This window comes from Trachurus trachurus (assembly GCF_905171665.1).
Source record: "Trachurus trachurus genome assembly, chromosome: 23".
Taxonomy (NCBI): domain Eukaryota; kingdom Metazoa; phylum Chordata; class Actinopteri; order Carangiformes; family Carangidae; genus Trachurus; species Trachurus trachurus.
Genome location: NC_139912.1, coordinates 21,241,321 through 21,266,784, shown reverse-complemented (window position 1 = coordinate 21,266,784; position 25,464 = coordinate 21,241,321). Strand labels below are relative to the sequence as shown.

The following is a 25,464-nucleotide window of genomic DNA, read 5'->3' as shown; positions in this document are numbered from 1 at the left end:
GTTGGGGACAACGTGCGGGTGTTATGTTAGCCAGGAGATCCAGGACCTCCACTGTTGTACATTACTGTACAGAATATACCAGAAGAAGAGACAACCAGGAACTTGTCATGTCGGACCATTTTCATTTTCTTGTGTAGGTGCATTCCAAACCGTCTGATGACCCCCCATTAGCCGTTATAGCATTTTATACATGCATTCCTCTTTTATTCGAAGTGTATTTTCCTTTTTACTGAACCCTTCATGTCGTGGACGAAAATTGTTGACTGAGCCTAACGTTCAGAGCAAATGTCGTGTTTGTTTGACTTTTTTTTTTTTCCATTCTAGTCATAGAGATAAATGTGTGAGCGTGAATGTGCGTATGCGTGGGGAGGGTTTATTTTGCAGTCTCTAAAGAAAAACAGTTGTAAAAAAATAAAACAATCAAAAAAAAAAAAAATCAAGATTATAATAATGACAAAGCGGAGCCCTGCCTTAGGGATGTATAAAGGCAGGAGCTTTGATGAACAGACAGATGTAATGGGGGGAGATGCAGTATCCTGTTTAACCCAAATGACTTCTGCCTTGTCATCTTTTCTGGAGATTCCCAGCAGACGTGGCACATAAGAAGAGTCAGCAGCAGCATGTCAGCTCTCTGCTCCGCTGCCCTGAGTGACTATATGGAAGATTTAAGTAGTTGCATCTGATGAGAACACACACTCTCTGGCTTTTCTTCCTGCAGATCTGTGAAGCTCCACTCTTTCTCAGACTACATGGCTTTTTTTTTTCCTTTTCTCTTTTTTTTTACCACCTACAGCCGGGCTTTCTGCTGAGCCTCCTCTCTCCAACCTCTTTAATCTCTGTTACCCTCCACGCTGTGACTGTACCACTGAGGTTTTTACGTTAAAAAAAAGATGTCACAAAGAGGAAATCGAAGAGGTTGTGTATCTACAAGATTCCTCCAGGTCTCAGCTGCCAATCAGATGTCAGATATTTAAACATAAACTAGCATGGTCACCAACATTTCTATACGCATTAGGCATGATGATGGTGCAGAATTTGAGTGATCAAGCTCCATGATGACAGTATGAAATACTGTAAGGAAGTGACATCACACCCATTGTGAACATTAAAGGGATAGTTCACCCAAAATTTCACTCATTACCTACTCACCCTCATGTCGACTAAGGGCTGGGAGAAGTTTCAGAGTCCTCCGTGGCTTCTCTGAGTTACAGGAGGTCTTGGCGTAGCAGTGCATGTCCTTATGACGGTTGCAAATGGATACCAACTGTCTTCGTAACAAAACGACACACCAAAAAACATCCAAATACCTCCATGCTGCTCGTATGTAATGTCTGTCTTGTATTGAAGCCCCGGAATGCGAAATTGTCCCAAAATAAGTCTATATTTCAAGCTTGTTTTGTAACTGAAGCTTCTCGAAGCTCCCGGTTCGTCCAAATTTGACGAACCGGGAACAGGAGCTTCCGCTACAAAACAGGCTTGAGATATAGACTTATTGAATTTTTTTCGGGACAATTTCGCCTTTCGGGGCTTCAATACAAGACGGACATTACATACGAGCAGCATGGAGGTATTTGGATGTTTTTTGGTGTGTCTTTTTGTTACGAAGACAGTTGGTATCCATTTGCAACCATTATATGGACATGCACTGCTACGCCGAGACCCCCTGTAACTCAGAGAAGCCACAGATAACTCTGAAACTTCTCCCAGCCCTTAGTCGACATGAGGGTGAGTAGATAATGAGTGAAATTTCAATTTTGGGTGAACTATCCCTTTAAAACCGTTCAGGATAATGAATCCAAGTTCAAAACTGATTCAAGATTATTCTAGTTCAATACAACTTAGGACTTGTTTTTGTATTCCAGTTTCTTGACGATCCTGCTTCATGTTATCATGGGATAAGTTAGTTTGTACACATCTGGATATGTTACCTGGAGTACTATGGAACTGATTCTGGTTCAGCCCAGAGGGTGTCAGCCTTTGGATCCAAGTGGGAGATACTGTATGTAAATGTAGGGTTTATCTACTGCCTTTATTCTGATTCACTCCAGTTCACAATGCTTAGATATGTGTCATCAGAACTACTTGTCTTGACTTGACTCAGTCCTATGGGTTCAGACCCCACTCACCCCCACACCCTTCACCCAGTGTGGGATTAGTGGAGGCTGTCACCATTTCTCTAATTTCCCAAAACCAAAAATATCCAACATTCACACTCACCTGAAATCCAGGGCCGTTGTATAGGGGAGAAAGGTGATGATAATTCTAGGGGCCCAGTAGTCTAATCTTAGTATGACTGAATAATTCTGCATAAGACCCTGACTAATACTCATAGTAATGCTGCATTAGCATCAAAACAAGGTAGGCTAAATAAAAAATGATAATAGTCTAAGAAAAAAAGTGGAAAAGTCAGGGGCCCACTTTCTTTCAGGGGGCCCAGAATTCTTAGTAACGGCCCTGCTCAAATCACATGATATCAGAACTGGTTCAGACAACATGTTCATTTTAATTTTAAGTTTTAAGTTTTTCTATTATTACCCAAGCCTTGCAATTGGATAACAAGTAAACACTGCATCCACAGTTGTAAAATGTGAATTGGAGTTGAGCAGAAAGTCATTTCAGGCAAGATGCTTTGTTCTTGTCAGATAACATCTGTACCAGCCGACAGTGCTTGGACTGGGACTGGATCAGATAATCTACATTAACTGTTGGATTGTTGTGCAGCCTGTCTGATCATCTGATTGTTCATGTTTCCTGACTTGTCGGCCTTTGTCGTATCAATGCCGCCGTGTTCCCAGATCTCAGAAACGAACTCCCAGAGCACGATTCCGTCGTGATGTGTCGGATACAGCTGCAAAAATAAGATCCAGGGTGATAAAACCGGAATGATCCTTTAATAACAGGAACTCATACACATATTCTAGTGCCCTTGATGGGTTACAGTTACATCATAATTGTCATACTTATCAATCAACATATCGCTTTATCATTTATGGTTTGCTATGGAATTGGCTGTATCCAAATAACACTATTATAGAATATAGCTAGAAATTAATTATGTCATGTTACAGACAAAAAAAGTAGTTTTATCTCCATATTGAAATCACAGTGACACAGTCTTGTCTTTGTGGGATGTAAAGAAAACTACCGAGGGAAGGGGGAAGAGATTAGACGTCTTTTATCGCACCTTCTTCAGTTAGCGACTGCACCCTCAAAGGGTTCAATGGAAACCAATCATCCCTCTGAACCCGGCCAGACACTTACAACCAGAGACCAAGGTAATGAATGAGTCAGTGCTTTTAATAAAAATGTAATTATAATGTTATCTGGAGACATCAAACATTGCCGTTCTGCTGATCAGAGCATTCGTTTCTCATTATATCGGGATAATCGTGTTCTATTCGAGTCTGTTTTTTTTTCTTTTTTATCATGGAGTGATTCCTGTGAGGCCTCAGAGTGACGGGTCGTCAGCTGTGTGGGTACTGTACTGTAGGCCACCGCGTAATCTTTTAATACAATAACCTCATATAATGTCATAATAAAGTTACCATCATAAATTAACTGTTGAATTTGGCGGTTCCTGAGAAATTTCAAATCGTGACAAGTCTTGAAAAATAAAGATATAAAAAAAAGGATATGGAATAATTATGTTGTCATCACAACATTATGAAACAAGAAATGATCTGTAACTGTAACTGCTGTTGGATTTAATTGATTTATACCACTGTTTACTCCAGAACACACTTCTCTTTACATCAGTGTTATGATATGCAGACATAATGATTTCCACACAACCCATGGCTCATCTATTAAGCATTCAGGTGCAGTGAGGCCAGAGCTTTTTGCTCACATATTTTCTCAGAGACAGATTGTTTGTTTGGACACATGCAAATCAACCTGCAAATACTTTAACTCTCCTGAACATGAAGAGCTGTGCTATTCAAAGCCTTCTCAGCAAAGAGCTAGAAGAGGCACAAAGAGGAAATATCAAGCCATGCATAAAAGCACAAGCAGCTTCATGTACAGTAAGATGGTGCTCCTGGTCATACTTTGAATATATAAACTCAGCCCATACACATATCTGAAAGACCCACCTCAATTAAGCCTGACTGGTCCTGCTGTGTTTTAGACCTGGACCTGACCCGAGACCTCAAGTCATGTACTACAGTAATACACTGACTCATGCCTCTGGCTGACATCCACAGTCTGGATGTGGAAGTGCCATAATGTAATTAGGCCCTGTCTGGCATTAGCAGCTAACTAATTATAGATTATAAACAAATTCCCATTCAAATTTGTGTTAATAGTCAAAAGGGAGTTTCAGCCAGGAAACATGTATAGAGCTGAAATAATGGTTTTTTTTTTTTTTTTTTTTTTAGCCCCTTGAGAAGTCGATTTGGCATTTTGCATTTTGTTCATGTTTGTTTCCCCCCCAGAGCTGAAGTTAATGACTGGAGCTGTTGATTTAAAAGGAAAATAACCATCTATTAAAACTTCACTAATGTTGATCATTTTTAATTTCCTTGAAATCTTGAAATGAAAACCTCTCCTCCAGTAACACTGATGTCTAGTAGTTACAACTGTGGAGGCCTTTTTCATGCATTACCATTTCACTGAGTGAATTAAAACGAGACGAGACAGTATTAGCAGCTTGTTCATGTACATGCACCAACATATATATGTACATATTCACACACGTACAAACACACAGAAACTATCATTTGTATACTGTATATATATGCATACATACACACATAGATACATACATACATAGACATATCGCATAGGCAGCAGAAGTCTACTTTAACATCAACCATGCTATGACCTGTCAGAGGTCCAAGAGGCTCTTCGAACTATCCGAGCGAGCGTGAGGCAGTGTTACCGCGCTCACTGACAAATAGAAATGCTTTTCACGTGTAGTCAAATTCGCTGTCACAACCATTAAAAAGCTGAGTTAGCAGGGAAGCACACGGGCAAGGGCTTATAGTATGTCAGAATATGGACATCTAGAAATAGCTCAGACCGACAGACTGAACCATGACTCACCCAGCGGCGGCAAGACTTCTCTCCCAGGCAACTAATAAGGCCAACAGCTTTGACAGAGCGAACTGAAAACCTCATCGTTTCTGAGCTATATACCGCACCAGGAGAGGACGGACAGACGGACGGACGGACAGACTGGAGCTGAAGAGGTTTTTAGGACAGAGATACTGCAACTTCCATATGTGGACAGATATTTCTAACAAGAACTGATCTATCAACCTTTAACATCAGTAATGTGTCTGTTGAGTAAAACATAAAAATAGGAGAAAAAAAGGAAATGTTCAACTGTGGAATGTAAAATCACAACAAAATAAATCTCATCGGTGTGTTTACTAATGCTTGTTGGTTGTCGTCAATGTTGGAATGTGTGAGGTAAGAGAGAAGGAGACAATGCAGGAGATTTAGAGAGTTGGTGAGGTGAATCAACTGTAGATAAATGATGCTCAAGTATCATCCCAGAGTGGTTTACATGGCAACAAGATAAGTTTCCTGCAGTACCACTATGGGCATTGATACTGTAGGTAACCTTCAGATGCACAATGAATAAGGGTTCTCAAACAACTTAAAAGGTTAAACTGAGTGATTCTCTGAATTCGGTGCAGTCTGAATCCTTCAGGTTTCAAATAAAGTAAAATAATGTTTGCATTTAAAGCCATAAATTGATAGATCCATGTGTCGTTAGATTATAGAACACAAAAAAACAATTGAAATCTGTTTAGGAGTAGATGACAGCCAAATATGTATGTCCCCATTGACCATAATCACTTTTTCATTGAATTTAAAACAAATAAAAATTTCAAAAAAACTAAACTTTTTTTTTTTGGTTAATACAATAATATTCCTGACTACTTTAACCAAAACAATACAACAATCTGAAGATCGTATTTAATCTGTCATTCCTGAAGTTGCCAACCACTTAACCTTATATCATGTCACTTTCCGATACCGAGTCACTGTAGCATCAAGGAGGTAGCACCGCCAAGAGGGTGTATTGAACCTCTTGTAAATGCTATTATGGATGGCGCCCTTGGCAATACTGATAAATAACCAGCTGTTAATACTAATGATGGCTATGTCAATTGTCAATTGCTATCAATTGACAATAAGAGACAATTAAACAGAAAGATTTATTACCAATGTCTCTGTAACATACAGTGCCACATAAAAGTATTTGCCCTCTTTCTAATTCTTACTTTACTTTTTACTGCATATTTGCAACTTATTGTAATAATTTAATTTGTATTTATCTTAGTGGGCTGGCACGGGACCAGGGCATCGCAATTTCGTTCATCCCATGTTTTTAACATGTCTTGTATGACAATAAAGAGACCTTTGACCTTTGACCTTCAACTGTTTAAGATCAACAAAAATGTTTTAATATCAGACAAAGATAACCCAAGTAAATATAAAATGCAGTTTTTAAATGATTATTTTATTTATTACGGGAAAAAGGCTATCCAAACCTACCTGGCCCTATGTGAAAAAAGTAATTTTGTCTGAATTTTGAACTAGCTAATGAGCTATTGTTTAAGTTTTTAGTAAAATAAGCTTCCTTTAAGAGAGTTTTAGTCATTTAGGCATTTACATGTCACAAGGTTATGCATATAGCGAAGCCACTTCTTAAGAGCAGGTACGATGCTAACTGGTTAGCATGTAAACTCACAAATACGTTAGGATAAGTATCAATATTAAAACTAACAAACCTTTTTAGATCCCCACACACATTAAAGTTGGCATTGGCCGCCCACTAAAAGCTGCAACATGCTGCCTAATGAAGTCAATTAGCATCTATATACCAGGGTTGAGATCAATAGCTTGATCGGCCAATTAACAAAGAGGACAAGTCATTTGTGTTATTGAAAAAGGGGGTGGGGGTGTCACACTTGTATTGAACGTGAGTATGCCTTTACCAGGAACAGTACAAGCAGTTAATTTCTTCTTGACATTATCTGCAAGCTGCTTCCTCCTCAGCAAGATAAAGCTAATTGGTCCACATTGGAAGCACTTGAGGTTTTACAGGAAATGTGACCCGAGTGGGAAACCATCAGAGCTTTTTCAGACGCCGGTTCTGAGAGGCCACATGTCGCCAAATGGGCTGGAAAACCACTTCCTACATGAATGGAGAACAGATTCATACCGGAGGGTTCACCATGCAGTGAAACCTGATTCAGAGGGTTTTTATCTCCACAGGCTTGATTAGCTGGCTTGTTTAAACTGACACAGAGAAGAGGTTTTCAAAAATAAAGGACCAAAACCCAGGACACTTTAAATTTGTCTTTTTATTTCATAATTAGTTTCCAGGTTTAAAGGTGTGATTCTCCTCAGCTCTTTGTTTAAGATTAAGTTTAAGCAGTGTGAAAAACATGTTAGACTGCATCAGTGTCTTCATCCGTAACAATACTGTTGAACAATGAACGTTGCCAGGACCTTACATAAAGATACTATTGAAAACCATTGAAATTTGAAGCTTTTGGATGATAAATGGGTACATAGCGTACACCTCGTGTTACTGATGGTTTGAGTTGGTCTGTTGCTCCGCTATCCCCTGCACACACGGCCTGCAAAGACTCAAACTGTGAAAAAAAACAAGAAAGTGTAAATGGAAAAATGTCACCAGCCCTTTCAGGATTCCTGTGAGAGTAGCTGTTTAATTCATGAGCGTTTCACACTGTAGCCCAGTCCAATTAAGAACTGCATTGTTTGTTTGTGTAGCGAGCGGTCAAATAGTATTTTTTTTTCTGCTGACAGCATGAAAAACTAGAATACTAAAAAAGAATGTTTTTTTTTTTCATTTTCATTTTTCAAAACATAAACAAGAATACGGCCTGATTTCTCAATATGATTTACATCCAGGAAACCAAAATATAAGCAAGAGCAGAACCCTACGAGTGTCATGTTGTGCTATTATATCATACTGATTGCATACACTGGCATTACAAATCCTTTATAATGAATAACAGAATGTGGTTGGTGAAGCTATGAGGCAAATAAGGGAAACCAGACCGTTATATATATGTATGAAGGAATTTGTGCTCCAGAAAGTACTACAAATACTACAAAGCGAAGTTCCCTTACCATGTGCAGCCATGTCACATCAAAGAGTGTTGATTGACTAATTGATAGAATAATAATGGCTTGGCTTGACTTTGATGAAATCCCAGTATGAAGACCGTCTCCCCTGCTGGAGCTGGTTTCACACCTCTGAACCTGCAGAGGTCAACAGTGTCCATACTGAGCAGCCGATCAACACCTCTGATGAGCTATTATAGATGTTTTGACTGATTTAAATGGACTACTTGCATGGACGTGACTCCACTTTAAAATACAGACCTAATGGGGCCTGAGGATTAAAAGGAGACCGGGCTGCAGAACCTTTTGTCCAAATTATTTTTACATCATTATCTCCTGATCGGTCTGCACTGTCGTCTTCTCTGCTCAAAAGGAAATTAAGTAGTGTGTTAGCAGAAGGTTTGTCTCGCCAATCCCATCAGACCACCAAACCCTCTTCACCCATCCTCTCCAATGCCATTCAGCTTCACTTTCATATAGTCTATCCAGTGTGGTATTGGTACTGCAAATGACCTAAATGCGATGATTGTCATGGTCCTAACATAATAGTAACATCCACCAGCAGCATCTGGCATAATACCTCACCTGCCTGAGAATTAAAGGGATAGTTCAACATTTTGGCAAATTGGCCCATTGCCATAATCCCTTAGTTTTAAGAGTAGGTTCATTACCTTTAATTGTCGGTGCAAGCTATTTTTAGAACGGTGGAGCAGAGCCGCGAGCTGCTCAGAGTTACGCTACGGAGGCTAATGGAATTTTCCCTCATCAAACTCATCAAATACACAATCCAACAACTCCAACTTCACCACGAGATAATAACGGAACGTTACGAGACTTAGTTGTTTTCGAGGTAAAGGCAGAGACTGCTTGCCGAAAAACTGCGCCCGACGGGAACGCGCATCAGCGGCTTTGCATGAATTTACCTTGAAAACAACTCTGTCTTGTAACGTTCCGTTATTATCTCATAGCGTGGTGAATATGCAGGTCACAACTTGTCCACCAGAGCGTTGTGGAGTTGTTGGATTATGTATTTGATGAGTTTGATGAGGGAAACCAAAAAATCCCATTAGCCTCTGTAGTGTAGCTCTGAGCAGCTAGCGGCTCTGCTCCGCCGTTCTAAAAATAGCTTGCACCGACAATTAAAGGTAACAAACCTACTCCTAAAACTATAGGGATTATGGCAATGGGCCAATTTGCCAAAATGTTGAACAATCCCTTTAACACTCAACTGTTTGTGGTCCAGATCAGTTGAGCAGGATGATCCAGCCAAGAGACCACACGGAGACTCAGGTTAGTGTGTCTCTAAATGGTTCTAAGCTGTATTTGTTACATTATCATAAACCACAAGTCAGATATGACATGTGACTGTAGCTCGGAGTGCTGTGTTAGTGGTAAGTAGTTACTACTCACATAGAAAATATCAAGTAGTCAGTATAATTTTGGTTTCCCGACTGTAAATCACATTGAGGGATATTAAGGTTGTGTTCTCGTTTCTCCTGCTGTCGGAGGAAACTGTTTGATTCCATCTACACGTCTTGGTTTTTCGAACACGAGCCCCAAAAGGGAGGATTTTAAGTTGCTTTCTTGTTCCTGTGTTCTGCTGGCAAAACAAAACAAAACCAAAAAAAAAAAAAAACTGAATGGGTGTTTTCTTTCATTTCCCCCTGCCGTCATCGTAGTGGTGAAATCAAACAGTTTTTAAACGCACGGGGACCCGTCGCTCACACGGTGGAGGCTCTGAGCTGTCACGTCAATCTGCAGCCACGGGCGAGGTCTCTGAAGACGGCTGACAGTGAGCTAAAACTACTCTGAGCCCAGACACTTCACATCCCGATGCAGATGTCTGTGTCGACTCTGTGATACAGAGGGGTCGGACGACGCATCTCCTGGGGCAACGGGGTGATTCACTCGGCATCCACGTGGACGCACGACGCTTCCTGTTTTTTTTTTTTGCCTTCGAAAACAAACAGCACAAACAGACTAAAACTATTTCACTGCTCTGTGAAAAGCAAAGTGCTCCTTAAACACAAATCATCGTTAATGTCTTCTTTGTCTGCTACTGTGTGTAACCCACTGTGTATGTAGACACAAGCTTCTGTGTGAATATATATATATATATAGATCAAAGATACGGCTTTGCTTTCCTGTGATCCACTGAAGAGACCATTGGACTGGTTTAACATTGCAATTCAGCTGTCAAAATCATAGCGAACGATTCGACGATCAAACGCAGCAGAACATAAAAAATGTGATCTATTTTACTCCACATATTCCCCTTTGTAAAAGCCGGTGTGTGCAGTGGCCACAGTGCAAATTTCATAAGTAGCAGTTGGGTTGTGTTATGCTAATGGAAGCTAATAAAGCCTTGAGCCCTGAGCCTTTGGCCTCAAGCTGAAATGAGAGGTGGGCTACAGAGACATTAGCATTAACACTTGATTTTTTTTATTCTCCATCTTCTGACCCAGACTCAGACTGAATGAACAGACTTCTCGAGAAGTGTCCTCGAACGCGTCTCGGCTGTTTTTATTGCCCAGCATCTCTAAATCGCACCTTTTCAACATGATTTGCTGTGATTGACCTTGCCATTACAAAAAAAAAACAAACTTTTCAACCATTAGAAACTGCCTCAGATTCTTATCCTGAAAATGTTTTTCTCTTTTTGTCATGATCACTTTCAGACAAGTGCGGCCGGGGGGGTCGCTGGCCTAGACCAACTCCAGCAACCGATCAGAAACCAAGATGAGAAACACACGAGCTTTGAATCTCTGGAGGAGGACATTTTTAAATATTATATTATCTGATTAGTCGTTAATAGTTGTACTCTTTATCTGCTGATTCAGTGTGGTTCAATATGGTAATGTGTGTGTGTGTGTGTGTGTGTGTGTGTGTGTTAATAGTCCCTAGTGGCGGTCGATTGCTGCGCTCTGTCGCAGGTCCGTCTGGGTCTGTGTGGGGGGTCTGAAGGCCGTCTGGAAGCCTGGCGGCGGAGAGTGGAACTGGCCGGCGGGGGCTGGGTAGTGCGCCCAGACGGCTCTGTAGGGGGGGTGCTGGCCCCCGAAGGCGCCTTTTTGCAAAGCAGGGCCGGACGGGGCGTCCATTTCTGTGAGCGTCTGCAAGGACTTGAGCCAGTGTGGGGGATTGTCGTCTTGAAGAGAGTCCAGACCGTTGCCGCTGGAGGCCGGGATCCCTGCAGAGGACAAGACGGGGGGGGGGAGAAAAAAAAAACTTCACTCAAATGCAGCTGTTTAAAGCTGAATCATTAAAAAAATAAGAAGATTCTATTTCCATGCCTAAATGCTCCATTTGCCATATTTAACAATTACTGGGATGCTTTGGGTTTTGCTATTTTATTATTCCTCACAAACAAGATTAGAAAAATCAGTAATGTAGAACGATGACATCCAGAGAGAAACGTGTGACATTAGAGGAGCGCTCCATTGATTCAGCGCTGCACTCTCATTACATTAAGAGAGAATCAAAATCAATGCAGCAGAACAGAGATGTCGTCTTTTTATTTCACACTTTCTTCTCCTTCCTTGTCAAAACTGGAAGCCTACATTACCCACAAAGCAAATTTTCAGACGTTTGTCCTACTAACTTATCCGATGCTGAACTGAAGCGTCATCACTCAGTTTCCCCCTGTAGATACAAACAGCAGCAGTTCTGCAGTGCTGTGTCATTTGTAGACCTGTTTCTGCACAGACAATTACACTAGTTGTTGTTCTTGTTTTGCTGTGTCGGCCTTCTTCTTCTTCCCAGAGGAATCACACGTCCAGTATCTTTTTTTTTTTTTTACCTTTGGTATCTACCGTACTGTAAACAACAACTGTCGTATTTTGAGAATTTTGGCTTTGAGGTATCAGCTCTAACGTTCCTCCTCCACAACACCTGTACACTGTATGACTTCTAAAATCACTCACTGAGCATTTTACTAACAACACCTGTACTTCTGCTTACTCATGCAATAATCCAATCAGCCCATCCTGTGGCAGCAGTGCATAAAATCAACAAGATATATACGCTACAGAGGCTTCCCTCATCAAACTCATCAAATACACAATCCAACAACTCCAAAACGCTCTCATGGACAAGTTGTGACCTGCACATTCACCACGTTATGAGATAATAACAGAACGTTACCAGACAGAGTTGTTTTGAGGCAAATGCAGAGACTGCTTGCCGAAAAACTGCCCCTGACGGGAACGCGCATCAGCGGTTTTCCATGATAGCGTGGTGAATGTGCAGGTCACAACTTGTCCACCAGAGCGTTTTGGAGTTGTTAGATTGTGTATTTGATGAGTTTGATGAGGGAAACCAAGAAATCCCATTAGCCTAGCTCTGAGCAGCTCACGGCTCTGCTCCACCGTTCTAAAAATAGCTTGCACCAACAATTAAAGGTAACGAACCTACTCCTAAAACTAAAGGGATTATGGCAATGGGCGAATTTGCCAAAATGTTGAACTACCCCTTTAAGTTGCAGGTGGAGATGCACTTAAAAGCAGGTGTGAGGTGATGACACATGTAAATGTCATGTCTGTCCAGTCCTCTCAACACCATCTCTCCAGAAATCCTCCAGCTCCCTGCTCCCCACCTCCACCAGTCAGTGCATCACCTGCTTCCTCACAGATGGGGAGCAGCAGTTGAGCCCTTCCTCCCCCTCCTTCCTCCCCCTCCTTCCTCCCCCTCCTTCCTCCAGCACCTGGACAGTCAGCACAGTCACTCCTCGGGGGGAGGCCTGCTCTCCCCATCACTCATTTCCCTTCGCTGCACATCAGAAGACCTGTTTGCTACACTCCTGATTTCCTGACTTTCACCGTCGACGGCGGTGGGTGTGCGTGCAGATGTGAGGATGAACAGCTGGCCTCTCTGTGGTCACAACAACCAACCTGACCCTGAACACGCCCAAAACTGTGGAGATGGAAGTGGACGCCTTGTGACCAGTTGAGAAAAGGCGTCTTTTACACTAACGAGTAATAAAAAAAGTTACTGTCTCCGCCGTTATAATGCTGTTACTGACAATAAAATGCGCCGTTACTTGACTCAAGAAGTCCTGTCACAAAATAATACACCTGTTCAAGTGTAATTTCTATACACATTCTTTTTCAGTCCATCAACTAGTCAGAAAAAAGACATTTATCTGGAACTAGACAACTCGCTCAGTATTCCTCCGCACAGACTCTGCGACAGTGTTACAGAGCCTGCCTGTCTGAGGTTTAAATAGGGCAAGCCTTCATAAAAAAGCTGAGTAACAATGTTCAGATCATGTGCACCTGATGTTTTTCATCTGTGTCAAATTTTAGCCAGTTTAAGTGGGAATAAATGTTCACATTACTGACATTTTTAAAAGTATTTTCTTCAATTGTTTAGTTATATTTATAATATCCATGTGTCCAAATATGTAAAAAACAAAAACAAAAACAAAAAACATGGGCTTTCATAGGGTGCCTTAAGTTTTTCACATGACTGTATCTGTGTGTGTGTTCTCAAAGACCAAGCCTTGGACCTTAAATTACAGCTCAAGTTGAATGGAAGCAAAGTGCAAGTTGAAGCCTCTGCCTTTGAACATGGATCCATTTTAATGATGAGAAGGCATGTCCTATGTTTTCTGTACCTACAGGTAACTCGTCTTTATACAGTAAATGTAAATGAATCCTGTCCTCTCGGTACTCATCTAATCTTCTGGAAATGTAATACTGTAGCTCTCTGACAAAACAAAAACAAAACAAAACATGAATCATCTGACAAAGACATGTGACCACAGGCCTTTGGCTGCTATTAATACAGTACATGGAATAAGGCCTCATCATGCTAATGACATTCAGTGGTAACCTCGTCACTAAACATGGTGTCTGGTCAGGGGAAGTGATGCAGGACACTCTAGTCTTGTCGGGTCTGACACATGACAGATGGAGACAGTTTACTATTCAAAGCCATTCATAATAACCATGAAATCATAGGGATGTCACGATTATAGATTTTCTTGGTACGATTGTTGTCAGAGAAATAATCACGGTATTACGGCTATCACGATTATTATGTAGTTATCAATTTCACAATAATAATGTGTAAAATCAAATATAGTCAAAGTATAATTACATGACTAAATATTTACACTGAATATTTTAAGTATCATATCATATTATATTAAAATATGACTAATTATTAATCCCCCAGGGGAAGTGTTTGAAATATTCAAGTCATTAATTGTCATCTATACCAAATGTTTAAGTTAATTTTAATCATTTTTTAAAAATTACAAATAACACTCTAGCAATTAAATTCCTACCAATTCAATGTTATGTAAATGGACCAGTATCTGTGCATTTACCTTTACTTTGGTCCACATCTGCTGATACGGTTCCGACATAATCTTTTTTGGAAAGTGGCAGTATTTAACTCATTGAGTGCCGCGCTCCTTTCCAAAGTTTTAGTCAAGTGTACCGGCAATTTAGACCATTTTTGACGATTTTTGTAGAGCCACTGTGTATTCTATATTATTGCCACCAACACATACTGTGGCTCAATTGAAAGGTTTAACTTAATGCTTCAAGTGGCCACAAACCGTTTGTTTCTACGTGCCTCTGTTCCTGAGTAAACTCAAGCTAAACATGGCTGGGTTTCACCAAAATCCCTCCTTTTTTTCTAGAAAAGGAGATAGAGCGTCTTTTATGAAAGGTGCGCTGTTTGTGTCTGTCGCTCTTCTCACACTCGCATTTCTGGATCAAAGGGCTCGTATAAGATAAATATATACAACAGTTGTTGTTCTATTCACAAAACCACCATCGGGGGCGGGGGGGGCGCCACTAAACAACAATAACACAGACGCACCGTGCCGTGTCACAGCTTCTCCCCGCGGAGCGTGAGGGTCAGTCAGCCACCGCGGCTCGGGAAGACCGGTCTCGCCGGTGGTCGCGGTCCTTCTGTGGTACGGGTCGGTGATGCCGGTCTGCTTTGGCCCAGAGACCATCAGATTTTACCGCGGGAGGACTTTGGGGAGGACACGGTGTTGCTCCAGCTGAAGACCGGGCGGACTGTCGCTGAGAGCTTCCTGTTTCTGCTCCGAGCAGCTCGAGCAGCTGGAGCAGCAGCGCAGGTGAGAGCGGAGCAGCTGCACTGCATCTGCATGCAGAACTCGTTTGCAGAAGCCGAGTTATGATAAAAACTTCCAGATCATGAGCTGTCATGTGACTTTGATCGTCATCTATTTCAGTTCTCCTCATCGTAGAGTCCCCAAATTTACATATAATGTGTATTAAAGTGTCTATTTTCATCATTTAAAAAAAAAGCAAAAAACGTAAAATTACGTTTTTGGCACTCAACGCATGGGAACGAAAAATGAGAAATTACGTGGTTGGCACTCAATGAGTTAAGAATCTTTACGATTAATTAATTGTGGCTTTTAATACCGCAATTAATAGTGAAAACAAGTAATTGTGACATCCCTATATGGTTTAATAGTTGATTACTGTGGTAGTGAAGTGTACCTGTGATGATGGCCGGGTCCATCCAGCTGGCTGTGCCTTCCCAACGGAGGCTGTGAGGAACGCTCCCATAAAGCCCCGGCGCCCCAGTGTGGTTGATGCTGGACGAGGAGGATGAGGAGGAGGAAGAGGAGGAGGATGACGATGAGGAGGATGAAGAGTTGGGGAGACCCCCGAAATTGATGTTGATGTTGGGTAACAGCGCTCTGAGGCCGTCCTGCCACTCCTTCACGTTTATACCCTCGACGCGGCCGCTGTGTTCTGCATGGAGACAGAGAAAGGAGGCAAAATGTGGAAGAGAAGGTTAACTCATGTTGTGGTAGTTACATATTCTCATCTAATGTACTGTAATGTTAAGAAATCAATGCAAAAGTCAAGTTTCCATCACTGTGTTGTGAAAACCATCTTGGTTTATGGGACATAAATACATGAATAACGGTTTCTTCAAAGGAAACAGTCATCATTATCTCATGCTGTCTGTTGTTTATACTTGTTTAGGTCAGTGTGTTCAGTGGACTGTGGATGAACTGTTCTGGTTTCATTTGAGCATTTTGAATGTGTAATGAATTGTTGAACTGAGCTGCAAGTCACTACAGAACTCTAAGAAGAGTTTTTTTTCCAGGACAAGACCATAATTAATTTATATCCCAAAGACTGGTAGTTTCTCCCAGTGTTTGAGTGTCCACTGTTACTTCTGATGACAGATTTGATGTTCATGCTCCTGATGAGGTCAGTTTTCTTTTTTTTCAAATCTTCCCTAAACCCTGCCTTGTACCATTTTAAGTTACAGGTGAGATTTACCAAGATAAAGCAGTGGGCTACAGTTATTCATTGACATTGATATATTTATAAATATTTGACATATTTATTTTTGACATTTTACCTTTAATTGAAAGGCGTTGTGCAGAGGGACAAGAAAGTGGGGAGAGGGACTGGTTAAGTGACACGCAGTTCAGATCGGCACAGACGGGAATCAATCCAGTGATCACTGCATTGGGCAATGCCAACATGGGACATGCTCTTAAAGGGATATTTCAACATTTTGGCAAATTGGCCCATTGCCATAATCCCTATAGTTTTAGAGTAGGTTTGTTACCTTTAATTGTCGGTGCAAGCTATTTTTAAAATGGCGGAGCAGAGCTGCTCAGAGCTACGCTACGGAGGCTAATGGGATTTCTTGGTTTCCCTCATCAAACTCATCAAATACACAATCCAACAACTCCAAAACGCTCTGGTGGACAAGTTGTGACCTGCACATTCACCACGCTATGAGATAATAACGGAACGTTACAAGACAGAGTTGTTTTCGAGGCAAATGCAGAGACTGCTTGCCGAAAAACTGCCCCCGACAGGAACGCGCATCAGTGGTTTTGCATGAATTTACCTCGAAAACAACTCTGTGTGGTAACGTTGTGTTATTATCTCATAGCGTGGTGAATGTGCAGGTCACAACTTGTCCACCGGAGCGTTTTGGAGTTGTTGGATTGTGTATTTGATGAGGGAAACCAAGAAATCCCATTAGCCTCTGTAGCGTAGCTCTGAGCAACTTGCGGCTCTGCTCCGCGCCATTCTAAAAACAACATGCACTGACAATTAAAGGTTACGAACCTACTCCTGAGACCATAGGGATTATAGCAATGGGCCAATTTGCCAAAACGTTAAACTATCCCTTTAACCACTGGACAACAGACCACCCCTGGCTAGAGTTCATGGTGTGTCCCTAAGAAAACAAAGACTCAGAGCCTCCTCTCTTCTACTTAGTTTGACTAAAATGGATGTATATAGAAGAGAAAAAATAAAATAAAATAAATAAAATGGATGTATGAAACTCAAACCAAGGATCATCAGCCCTGTGGTTGGTCTGCAGTGCATTTTCACCAAGAACAAGACTGCAGCAGTTTGACTGACAGCTCTGACACCAGCCTGAACAAAGAAACGGACAAACACACCAGAGCAGACCAAAAAGCAGCTCAGGTGTGAAACGGCTTCAATTGCAAATGTAAAAAAACAAAAAAAACAACCAACGTCATGTGGACTATTTCAAGTGCTGCTGGCAGACGACTGCGGTGCTGGTGGTGAAAGTGAACAAGTGGGCCGTTGGTGTGTGAACACGGCCTCTTCATTTCACAATCTGACAACACAGCTCGAGGAAATCCGACGAGGGAAGAATTAACAGCTTTGCGTGATCTACTCTGAATTTTAAAAATCTAAAGCCTTAAAGTTTGGAGGGTAGTGGGAGTGGGGGGGCACGGCCACAAAAGCCTGTAACACAGAATGACATGACATTTTGCCACAAAGTGACAGGCTGGTTGGCTACGGTGACAGATTTAGAGCCAGTGGAAAAGATTCAGTACTGATATGAAAAAGCATGCATTTATTCAATACCTTGACTCTATCAATACTAAATAAGTTGTTAAAAAAGTAACAAAAGAAAAGTTCCTGAATGCTGAATGTCATCTACAACATTAGAAGATGCCTAATTTCATTTGTCCAAAATGATTACTGCTGTTCAAAATTAAATGAGCCATCATTGATCAATACTTAGAATTCATAAAATGTGCTGAAACAATCTATTTCCTGGATTTCTGTGCCTCACAAATGGAGCCAGGTAAGTCTGATCTGAGATCTGATCTAAGGACAGGAGCGGCTGCAGCACTGGGTTAATTACCCATCTGCCATATTTGCTCCAGCAGCCCAAAAGGAGGACGTAAAGGCAGCGCTGTGGCTGCGAGTCGGATTCATTTAGAGCTCTGTCTGATGAGACAGCAGGCCTCACCGCCAAGACAGGATTTCCAGTTACCATGGTTCTGTGAATGCTAAATACTAACGAGACAAGATGAATGTTAGTTGACTAAGCCCTCACAGCTGGCTTCCTATAAGACTGTTGGACAGAGGAGACGTGGAAATGCTATGACGCATTATTTATAAGAGCAGGTCTGAATAAGATTCTATCGATGATGTGGTGGGAAGTAACCGAGTTCATAAAGTACAATTCAAAGGTACTTTATAACTATTATTTCCATTTTATGCTACTTAATATTTCCATTCCACTAGACAGAGGGAAATATTTTACTTTCTGCTGCATTACATCTATTAAACAGCTTTCATTTTCAGATTACACAATAGATAAGACCTTTCAAATCCAACACTTTGCTAATGACTAAAGTAAAGGTCACATTTCAGGTGAGCACGAATTGTTAAGACATCTGTCCAGGACCATTAGTGATTTTTTTTCTTTCTATAAACTTCTCACAATAAATGTTTGAATGATTCAATATCTCTCTGAAAATCAAAGTGAAGTCCAGAGACTGAAAAAGAACATTAATGGATCAGACCTTTGTTTCATTCTTCTTTCCTCTCCCGTTAATGTTCTGACTCTTTGTTTCTAACTGTATATAGACTATATAAACACAGTTTATAATAGTAGCTCTATTTCCAGCAGCTACAACAGTGACAGGCTGCTGGTGACACACTGATGCTTCAGTGTTTAACAGCCAGTGATGTTAGAGGAACCAACCTAGTACTTTTATTTCCACACTTTAACTAGGGGTGTCATGTATGGGCAAGAATCTGGTGATACGTATCGTATCACAGATACAGGGGCAACGATGCAATATATTGCGATATATTGCGATATTATGAGCAAGATGATATATTGCCATTTTTTCCTTATTTGACTGTGCCAAGTTATGTGATGAGCCACAGACCTCAGATCTGTGCTCTCTGAGATCTCCTTGTTTCTTTGGAGCAGAGGAGTGGATGGCTGAATGACTGCTGCCAACCAGCAGCAGGGATTAAAGCTTCAGTTGGTAACAATTATTCAGTCATATTTGCTGGAACTGTCACTATATTCTGATGGTCAAACATTAAATTAGTAATTAAGTAAATAAAATCCAACTCCTCTGGCTCCACCTACAGCCTGGAATCGTATTTGCCAAAATCCAACAAAAATCTTTTGACAGATTTTTTTTCAATCAAATTTTGATTGGGAAAGTGATTATGTTGTCATTTTCCTGGAAAATTGAGCGATTCCGCCTCCAAAGCGTTTTGGAGTTGTTGGATTGTGTATTTGATGAGTTTGATGAGGGAAACCAAGAAATCCCATAATGAGCCTCCGTAGCGTAGCTCTGAGCAGCCCACGGCTCCGCTCCGCCGATCTAAAAATAGCTTGCACCGACAATTAAAGATAACAAACCTACTCCTAAAACTATAGTGATTATGGCAATCGGCGAATTTGCCAAAATGTTGAACTATCCCTTTAATAAAAAAATTGATGCAGTGCTTTTGAATATTGATACAGTACTGCAAAACGAAATATTGCGATATTTCAGTGTATCTATATTTTCTTACATCCCCTTTAGCTACCCTTTGCTGCTTCTACTTGTAGTGAAGTTGGCCTTTTCATGCAGGACTTCTGGGTATTTTACACTGCTGTATGTAAAGAATACAAACACTTCTTCCAGCACTGATTATATTGAGCCTTTCAATTAAATACTGCAAAGCAGTAACCCCCCTGAACATCAGTGATTAAGAAGAAACAATCCTCCCTCAGTATTCCCCTGTGATCCTTGCTTAGCCCTCACCATGCCCCTTTTTTCATTTTAATCAGCCTGTCAGCCAGGGAAGCATGACTGGCATTAACATCATCACCTATGTTGCCATTTGCATCCCCAGATAAACAAGTGCTGCCATGTTTAATTCATGAGAACGAGATCTGTCTTCAGAATCCGTTTTAATCAAGTTATCCAGTAGCACTCCTTCACAGGGATGAATTATTTACCAGTGAATTAGCCGATATCTTTTATGACTGCAATCAGAGTGGGGTTGTCTGCCGGGTGGAGCCTCGTGTTCCTCAGCTAGTTTGTTTTTAACAACCATTACCTTATGTAGAAACACTGCTAATTTCTGACATATAATGAGATCAGAAATGGTCGACAATCCCGGCCTAAGAGAGAAGAAGCCGCTTAATTTCATTATCCTATGTTAACAGGCCCGTCCACTTCATTTGTCCTGCAGCAGGAAGCCGCCGCCGCCGCCGCCGCCACCAAGGAGCAAAGAAGCATAACAAGTCTTATAAAAAAAAAATAAAAAAGCTCCTTTCAAGATTGGCACATCGCATTATTATGTAGTATTCCCCATCTGCGTGGCTGCCAGTCCTGGATGCTACTGTGAATTAGGCTGACATTTACAGCTCTTGCAGTGGATTTGGGAAAGTTAACACTCCAGCAGCCACAGCTTAATGCATCACACTCGCCGCCGAGTCAAAATTAAACGTACTCTATATAACAAAATAGCTGTAAACTTACATTTCTCCTGATAAATGGGTTTAGTTTTCCTGAAGGTTATTGTACAAACCTCCACAGTTTACATTAATTAGCTCGCTAGATACGGCTCATAACCGCCCCAATGAATCTCTGCCCCCCATTACACTACTGCAATAACTGTGAAGCAGACTTTGCATTGTTGCAGCTCTCACACAACTTTCCATCCATCCCTGTTTACTGCCCCGACCCCTATCTCCCTTTTGCACACAGAAGATGGACTTGAATATTGCACCGCTGCACAGCTGGGTCTGCAACAGCTATTACTGTTGTTGTTGATGTGCTAAACAGTACACAGTATGGAGACATTTTTGATATCTGGGAGGCACTTCTGCACTTTTTAATACTCAAGTTATGCCAGACCCGAGATGCTTAAACGATCAATCTCGTTACTATTTTATAACTGTGTTATTATAACAGTGACAGTAAAGTATTGAATTGAATTGAACAGAATTAAAACGTACTAGTGAAGCTTGCAGAGGCAAAGTCATATGCTAACACATGAGAAGCTGCTTCTGTTTGAAGTCAAAATGACCACCATGCATTATGATTAGGGGTGGGAGAAAAAATCGATTCACATACAGTTAAGGTCAAAATTATTAGCCCCCATGCAACTTTTTAACATTTCCCTAAAATAATGCCCAATGTTAGCAATATTCATAAAATTTTATTTAGTAAATCATTCATCAATGATATGACCCCATTTTGGTACACTTTGGAATGTGAAATAAATATTCAAGATTTATTTATGAACAATTTGGTAAAAATTGAGATGGTCAAAATTATTAGCCCTCTATGGGATTTTTTGCTTGCTTTTTCTGCTAACTCGGTTTGAAACCACACCTGAGCAGTCAAAAAACACAAGATTTCCAAAACTTTGGAGCGCAAAATAATCAGAGATGTCAACAAGAAACCCTGGAGCTCTGCAAAGACGATTGTTGCTGAACTGGCTTCTTCTGGACATGATGTTTCATGCAAGACTGTTGTGAGGGCTCTTCATCGTGGTGCATGCCCAAACAGCTCATGTGTAGTTTCATCAGACCAAAGCACAGACTTCCAAAACTCACCCTAATGTTTCAAATTGTCTCTGGCAAAGTTCAGTCCGACTTTGATGTGCTGCCGTGAGAGCAAAGGGGTTTTTCTTGGACGATGACCATTAAGTCCACCACGATGAAGATCCCTCACAACAGTCTTGCATGAAACATCATGTCCAGATGAAGCCAGTTCAGCAACAATCGTCTTTGCAGAGCTCCAGGGTTTCTTGTTGACATCTCTGATTATTTTGCGCTCCAAAGTTTTGGAAATCTTGTGTTTTTTGACTGCTCAGGTGTGGTTTCAAACCGAGTTAGCAGAAAAAGCAAGCAAAAAATCCCATAGAGGGCTAATAATTTTGACCATCTCAATTTTTACCAAATTGTTCATAAATAAATCTCGAATATTTATTTCACATTCCAAAGTGTACCAAAATGGGGTCATATCATTGATGAATGATTTACTAAATAAAATTTTATGAATATTGCTAACATTGGGCATTATTTTAGGGAAATGTTAAAAAGTTGCATGGGGGCTAATAATTTTGACCTTAACTGTATATATCGCGATATCTTTTTTGACGATTTTTAAATAGATTTTTTTTTTTTTGAATTTTTTTTTAAATTGTGCAATGTGCATTTGTTAGCCTTTTTTACATACAGAGAGTACAGGTTTTGAAAAGGGTTTAAGTTCACTTTATAATTGAGTATGTTAATTCATAGGCTCCTACAGTATTTGTGTGCAGATATTTGTGTGAGAATCGCCATCCAAAAAAACGTAGAAGAATCGAATCGGGAGAAAAGCATATCGTCCCAGCCCTAATTATGATGGTAAATCTCATAATCTCATACAGTTCTATGATAATGGAAAATCTGCAGGTGTTACAATAAAATATGAAGGAACAGTGAAAAAAACAAGAACTGGTAATACAGCCAGGTGTGGTGTTAGTGAACAGTCAACAGAGAACACACCAAGTGTTGCTATACAGTAAAGTATCAACCAGTAGGGACTTGGTCTGAGTCTCATAGCTGTGACTAGTTTTCCAATCAGGTGCCTGAGCTAAAGCCGTCTGCTGTGTTACAGTGAAATGATGTGCTGCCACCCAGTGGTCAACGAATGAACAGGTGTTTACCCACAATGCAGTACACTACGATGATGTCATGTTCTGCAGGAGCGGTCCATTTGCAGAGTAAATACTAGTACTGTGTGTCTCCATTCATCTCTGCTCTTTGTGTGGATTGTGCTGCATGTTGGGATAAAAGATCCCACATGATTTAAAACAATGACACTGAACAAAGTCCACAGTTTCTGTGTCAAGTATGATGCAATGGAAAATTATAAATGCACTATTTATTTATGAGTTTATGTGAGCATGAAACTTCACTTCAAGACATACTGCAACAGCGTCATGTTAAAAGGTCATTTTGAACTTTTTAATTACTGTTTAATTATATGCAATAAAAATCCTATTGTGATTTTGATGAGTCATTTCATTTTCACTGAAAAAGTGATGACAGTGACGCTGCTGCTGCTGCTGCTGCTGATGATGATGATGTGTTTTCTGGGGCTTGTACTAAAACTATTTCTCTGATGACATAAATCAGGAAGTAAAAATAACTTTGCCATTTGCTAATTTTGAGGAAATTTACTGATCAATTCAGCCGTCGCAGCACTCAAGGCTTTGTTTTTTGTTTTATTCTTTTCATCACTGTTTCAAAGCTTCTGTCGATAGGTGCTTGGCTTTTGTGACCTGAGGATGAATCTTTCACAACATCTGTTGTAAGATTTAACAACTGAATTCTTATAAAAATAGTATCTTTTAAGTACGTAATTAGATTGTATTCATCAATGAAGCTCTCTCCTGCATAATGAATGACAGCCTCACTGTAAAAGCCAGCTCCTAACAGATGAATACACCCTAGGTTCTCTTAAATATCAGCAGAGATACAAGTTATATCCTAAGTAAAAGGGATAGTTCAACATTTTGGCAAATTGGCCCATTGCCATAATCCCTATAATTTTAGGAACAACTCCATCTCGTAACGTTCCATTATTATCTCATAGCGTGGTGAATGTGCAGGTCACAACTTGTCCACCAGAGGGTTTTGGAGTTGTTGGATTGTGTATTTGATGAGTTTGATGAGGGAAACCAAGAAATCCCATTAGCCTCCGTAGCGTAGCTCTGAGCAGCTAGCGGCTCTGCTCCGCCGTTCTAAAAATAGCTTGCACCGACAATTAAAGGGAACGAACCTACTGCTAAGACTATAGGGATAATGGCAATGGGCCAATTTGCCAAAATGTTGAACTATCCCTTTAAGAAAGATGACAGAATTTATCTTCACTCCCAGTCCTAAAGGTAGGACCAAATAAGTGTCACTCACACACACACACACTATAATAGCTGGTAAAAGCTCAGTAGTGTGTGTTCTCCTCTTGGCACAATATTATAAATCAAAGTAGAATGGCTTTTCTCCGTTTTAACATTTCAACCCCAGCTTCAGTTCTGCTTCAGGCTGGGGTCATTGAAAATAAATAACAGCATTAACACCAGTGATCCAGATTTAAAGTGATACATAATAGTCAGATCCCTGAGACCCCCCCCCCCCCTTCTCCCTGATCCAGTCGTCTTACCTGTGATGGGGATTCCTCCGAGCCCGGTGCTGTGATGTCCTGGCAGCTGTGTAAAGTCTGAGAAGCTGCAGTTTGATGTGGAGGCTGTTGGACTGACCGCGTGGTTCAAATGAACAAAGTTGCTCCGGGAGGCGGTGGAGCCCGTCCAGGACTGACGGAAGGCAGAGGAGGAGGAGGAGGAGGGGGAGGAGAAGACCGCCGAGGATGAAGACGCCGAGGCTGATGATGATGGCGATGACGATGATGGAGAGAGGTGGCTGGGGAAGCCGTAGCCCCCCGTGTGACGGTGATGATTCTGGGAGAAGTGGTGGGAGTGAGGGTGGTGGTTGGACAGCGGGAGCCCTCCCGGGGGCCCGGGGCCTTTGTTTAGCAGCGGTTTGTGGTTCCTGTGGGGGAGGAAGCTGGGGGACAGGGACGAGCCGAAGCCGTCCTCCACGCAGAGCTCCTTCTCTATGAGGTCGGCCAGAGCCCTGCGCGTCACGTCGAAGGGGTCGAAGCCCAGCTCGTCCTCCTGCTGCTGCTGTTTGGATGAGCCGAAGCCAAAAGCTGCCTGCCAGTCGGTGGACGACGACACTGGGATGGTATCTGTACACACACACACACACACACACAGGAGAGGAGCAGTGAAGAATCTGACAGTTTATTGATACACTGAACTTCAGTTCCTTGCACAGCTCGCCTACACTAACGCCTCTGTAGTTACACTGCTTTTAGATCATGCAATTTTGATTTGAATAGAGGTTGACATTGTGAATTCAACAAATAGCTGCTTATTTACACACCACAGAGTGTTGACTTGCTGAATTTATGTGTTCAATAGTCCAGTTCTTAGGGTAATATCTGACTCTTCATCCACTAAATGCTCCAACCTCTCAACATCTAAATCTCTG

The 25,464-nt window shown here is 41.2% G+C and overlaps 1 protein-coding gene across 2 annotated transcripts in view; it reads right to left on the bottom strand.

Moving 5' to 3' along the window:
• Nucleotides 1–9,275: 9,275 nt before the first annotated feature.
• cnot4b (CCR4-NOT transcription complex, subunit 4b) overlaps nucleotides 9,276–25,464 on the bottom strand; it is a 32,398-nt gene continuing 16,209 nt past the window's right edge. For both annotated transcript variants that reach the window (XM_083999596.1, XM_083999597.1), the window contains 3 exons: nucleotides 24,575–25,159; nucleotides 15,594–15,851; nucleotides 9,276–11,296 (listed from right to left, as the gene is read on the bottom strand). In XM_083999596.1, the coding sequence (XP_083855722.1) occupies nucleotides 11,010–11,296; nucleotides 15,594–15,851; nucleotides 24,575–25,159 (1,130 nt within the window). In that variant the 3' untranslated portion in view covers nucleotides 9,276–11,009. The remainder of the gene's footprint in view (nucleotides 11,297–15,593; nucleotides 15,852–24,574; nucleotides 25,160–25,464) is intronic.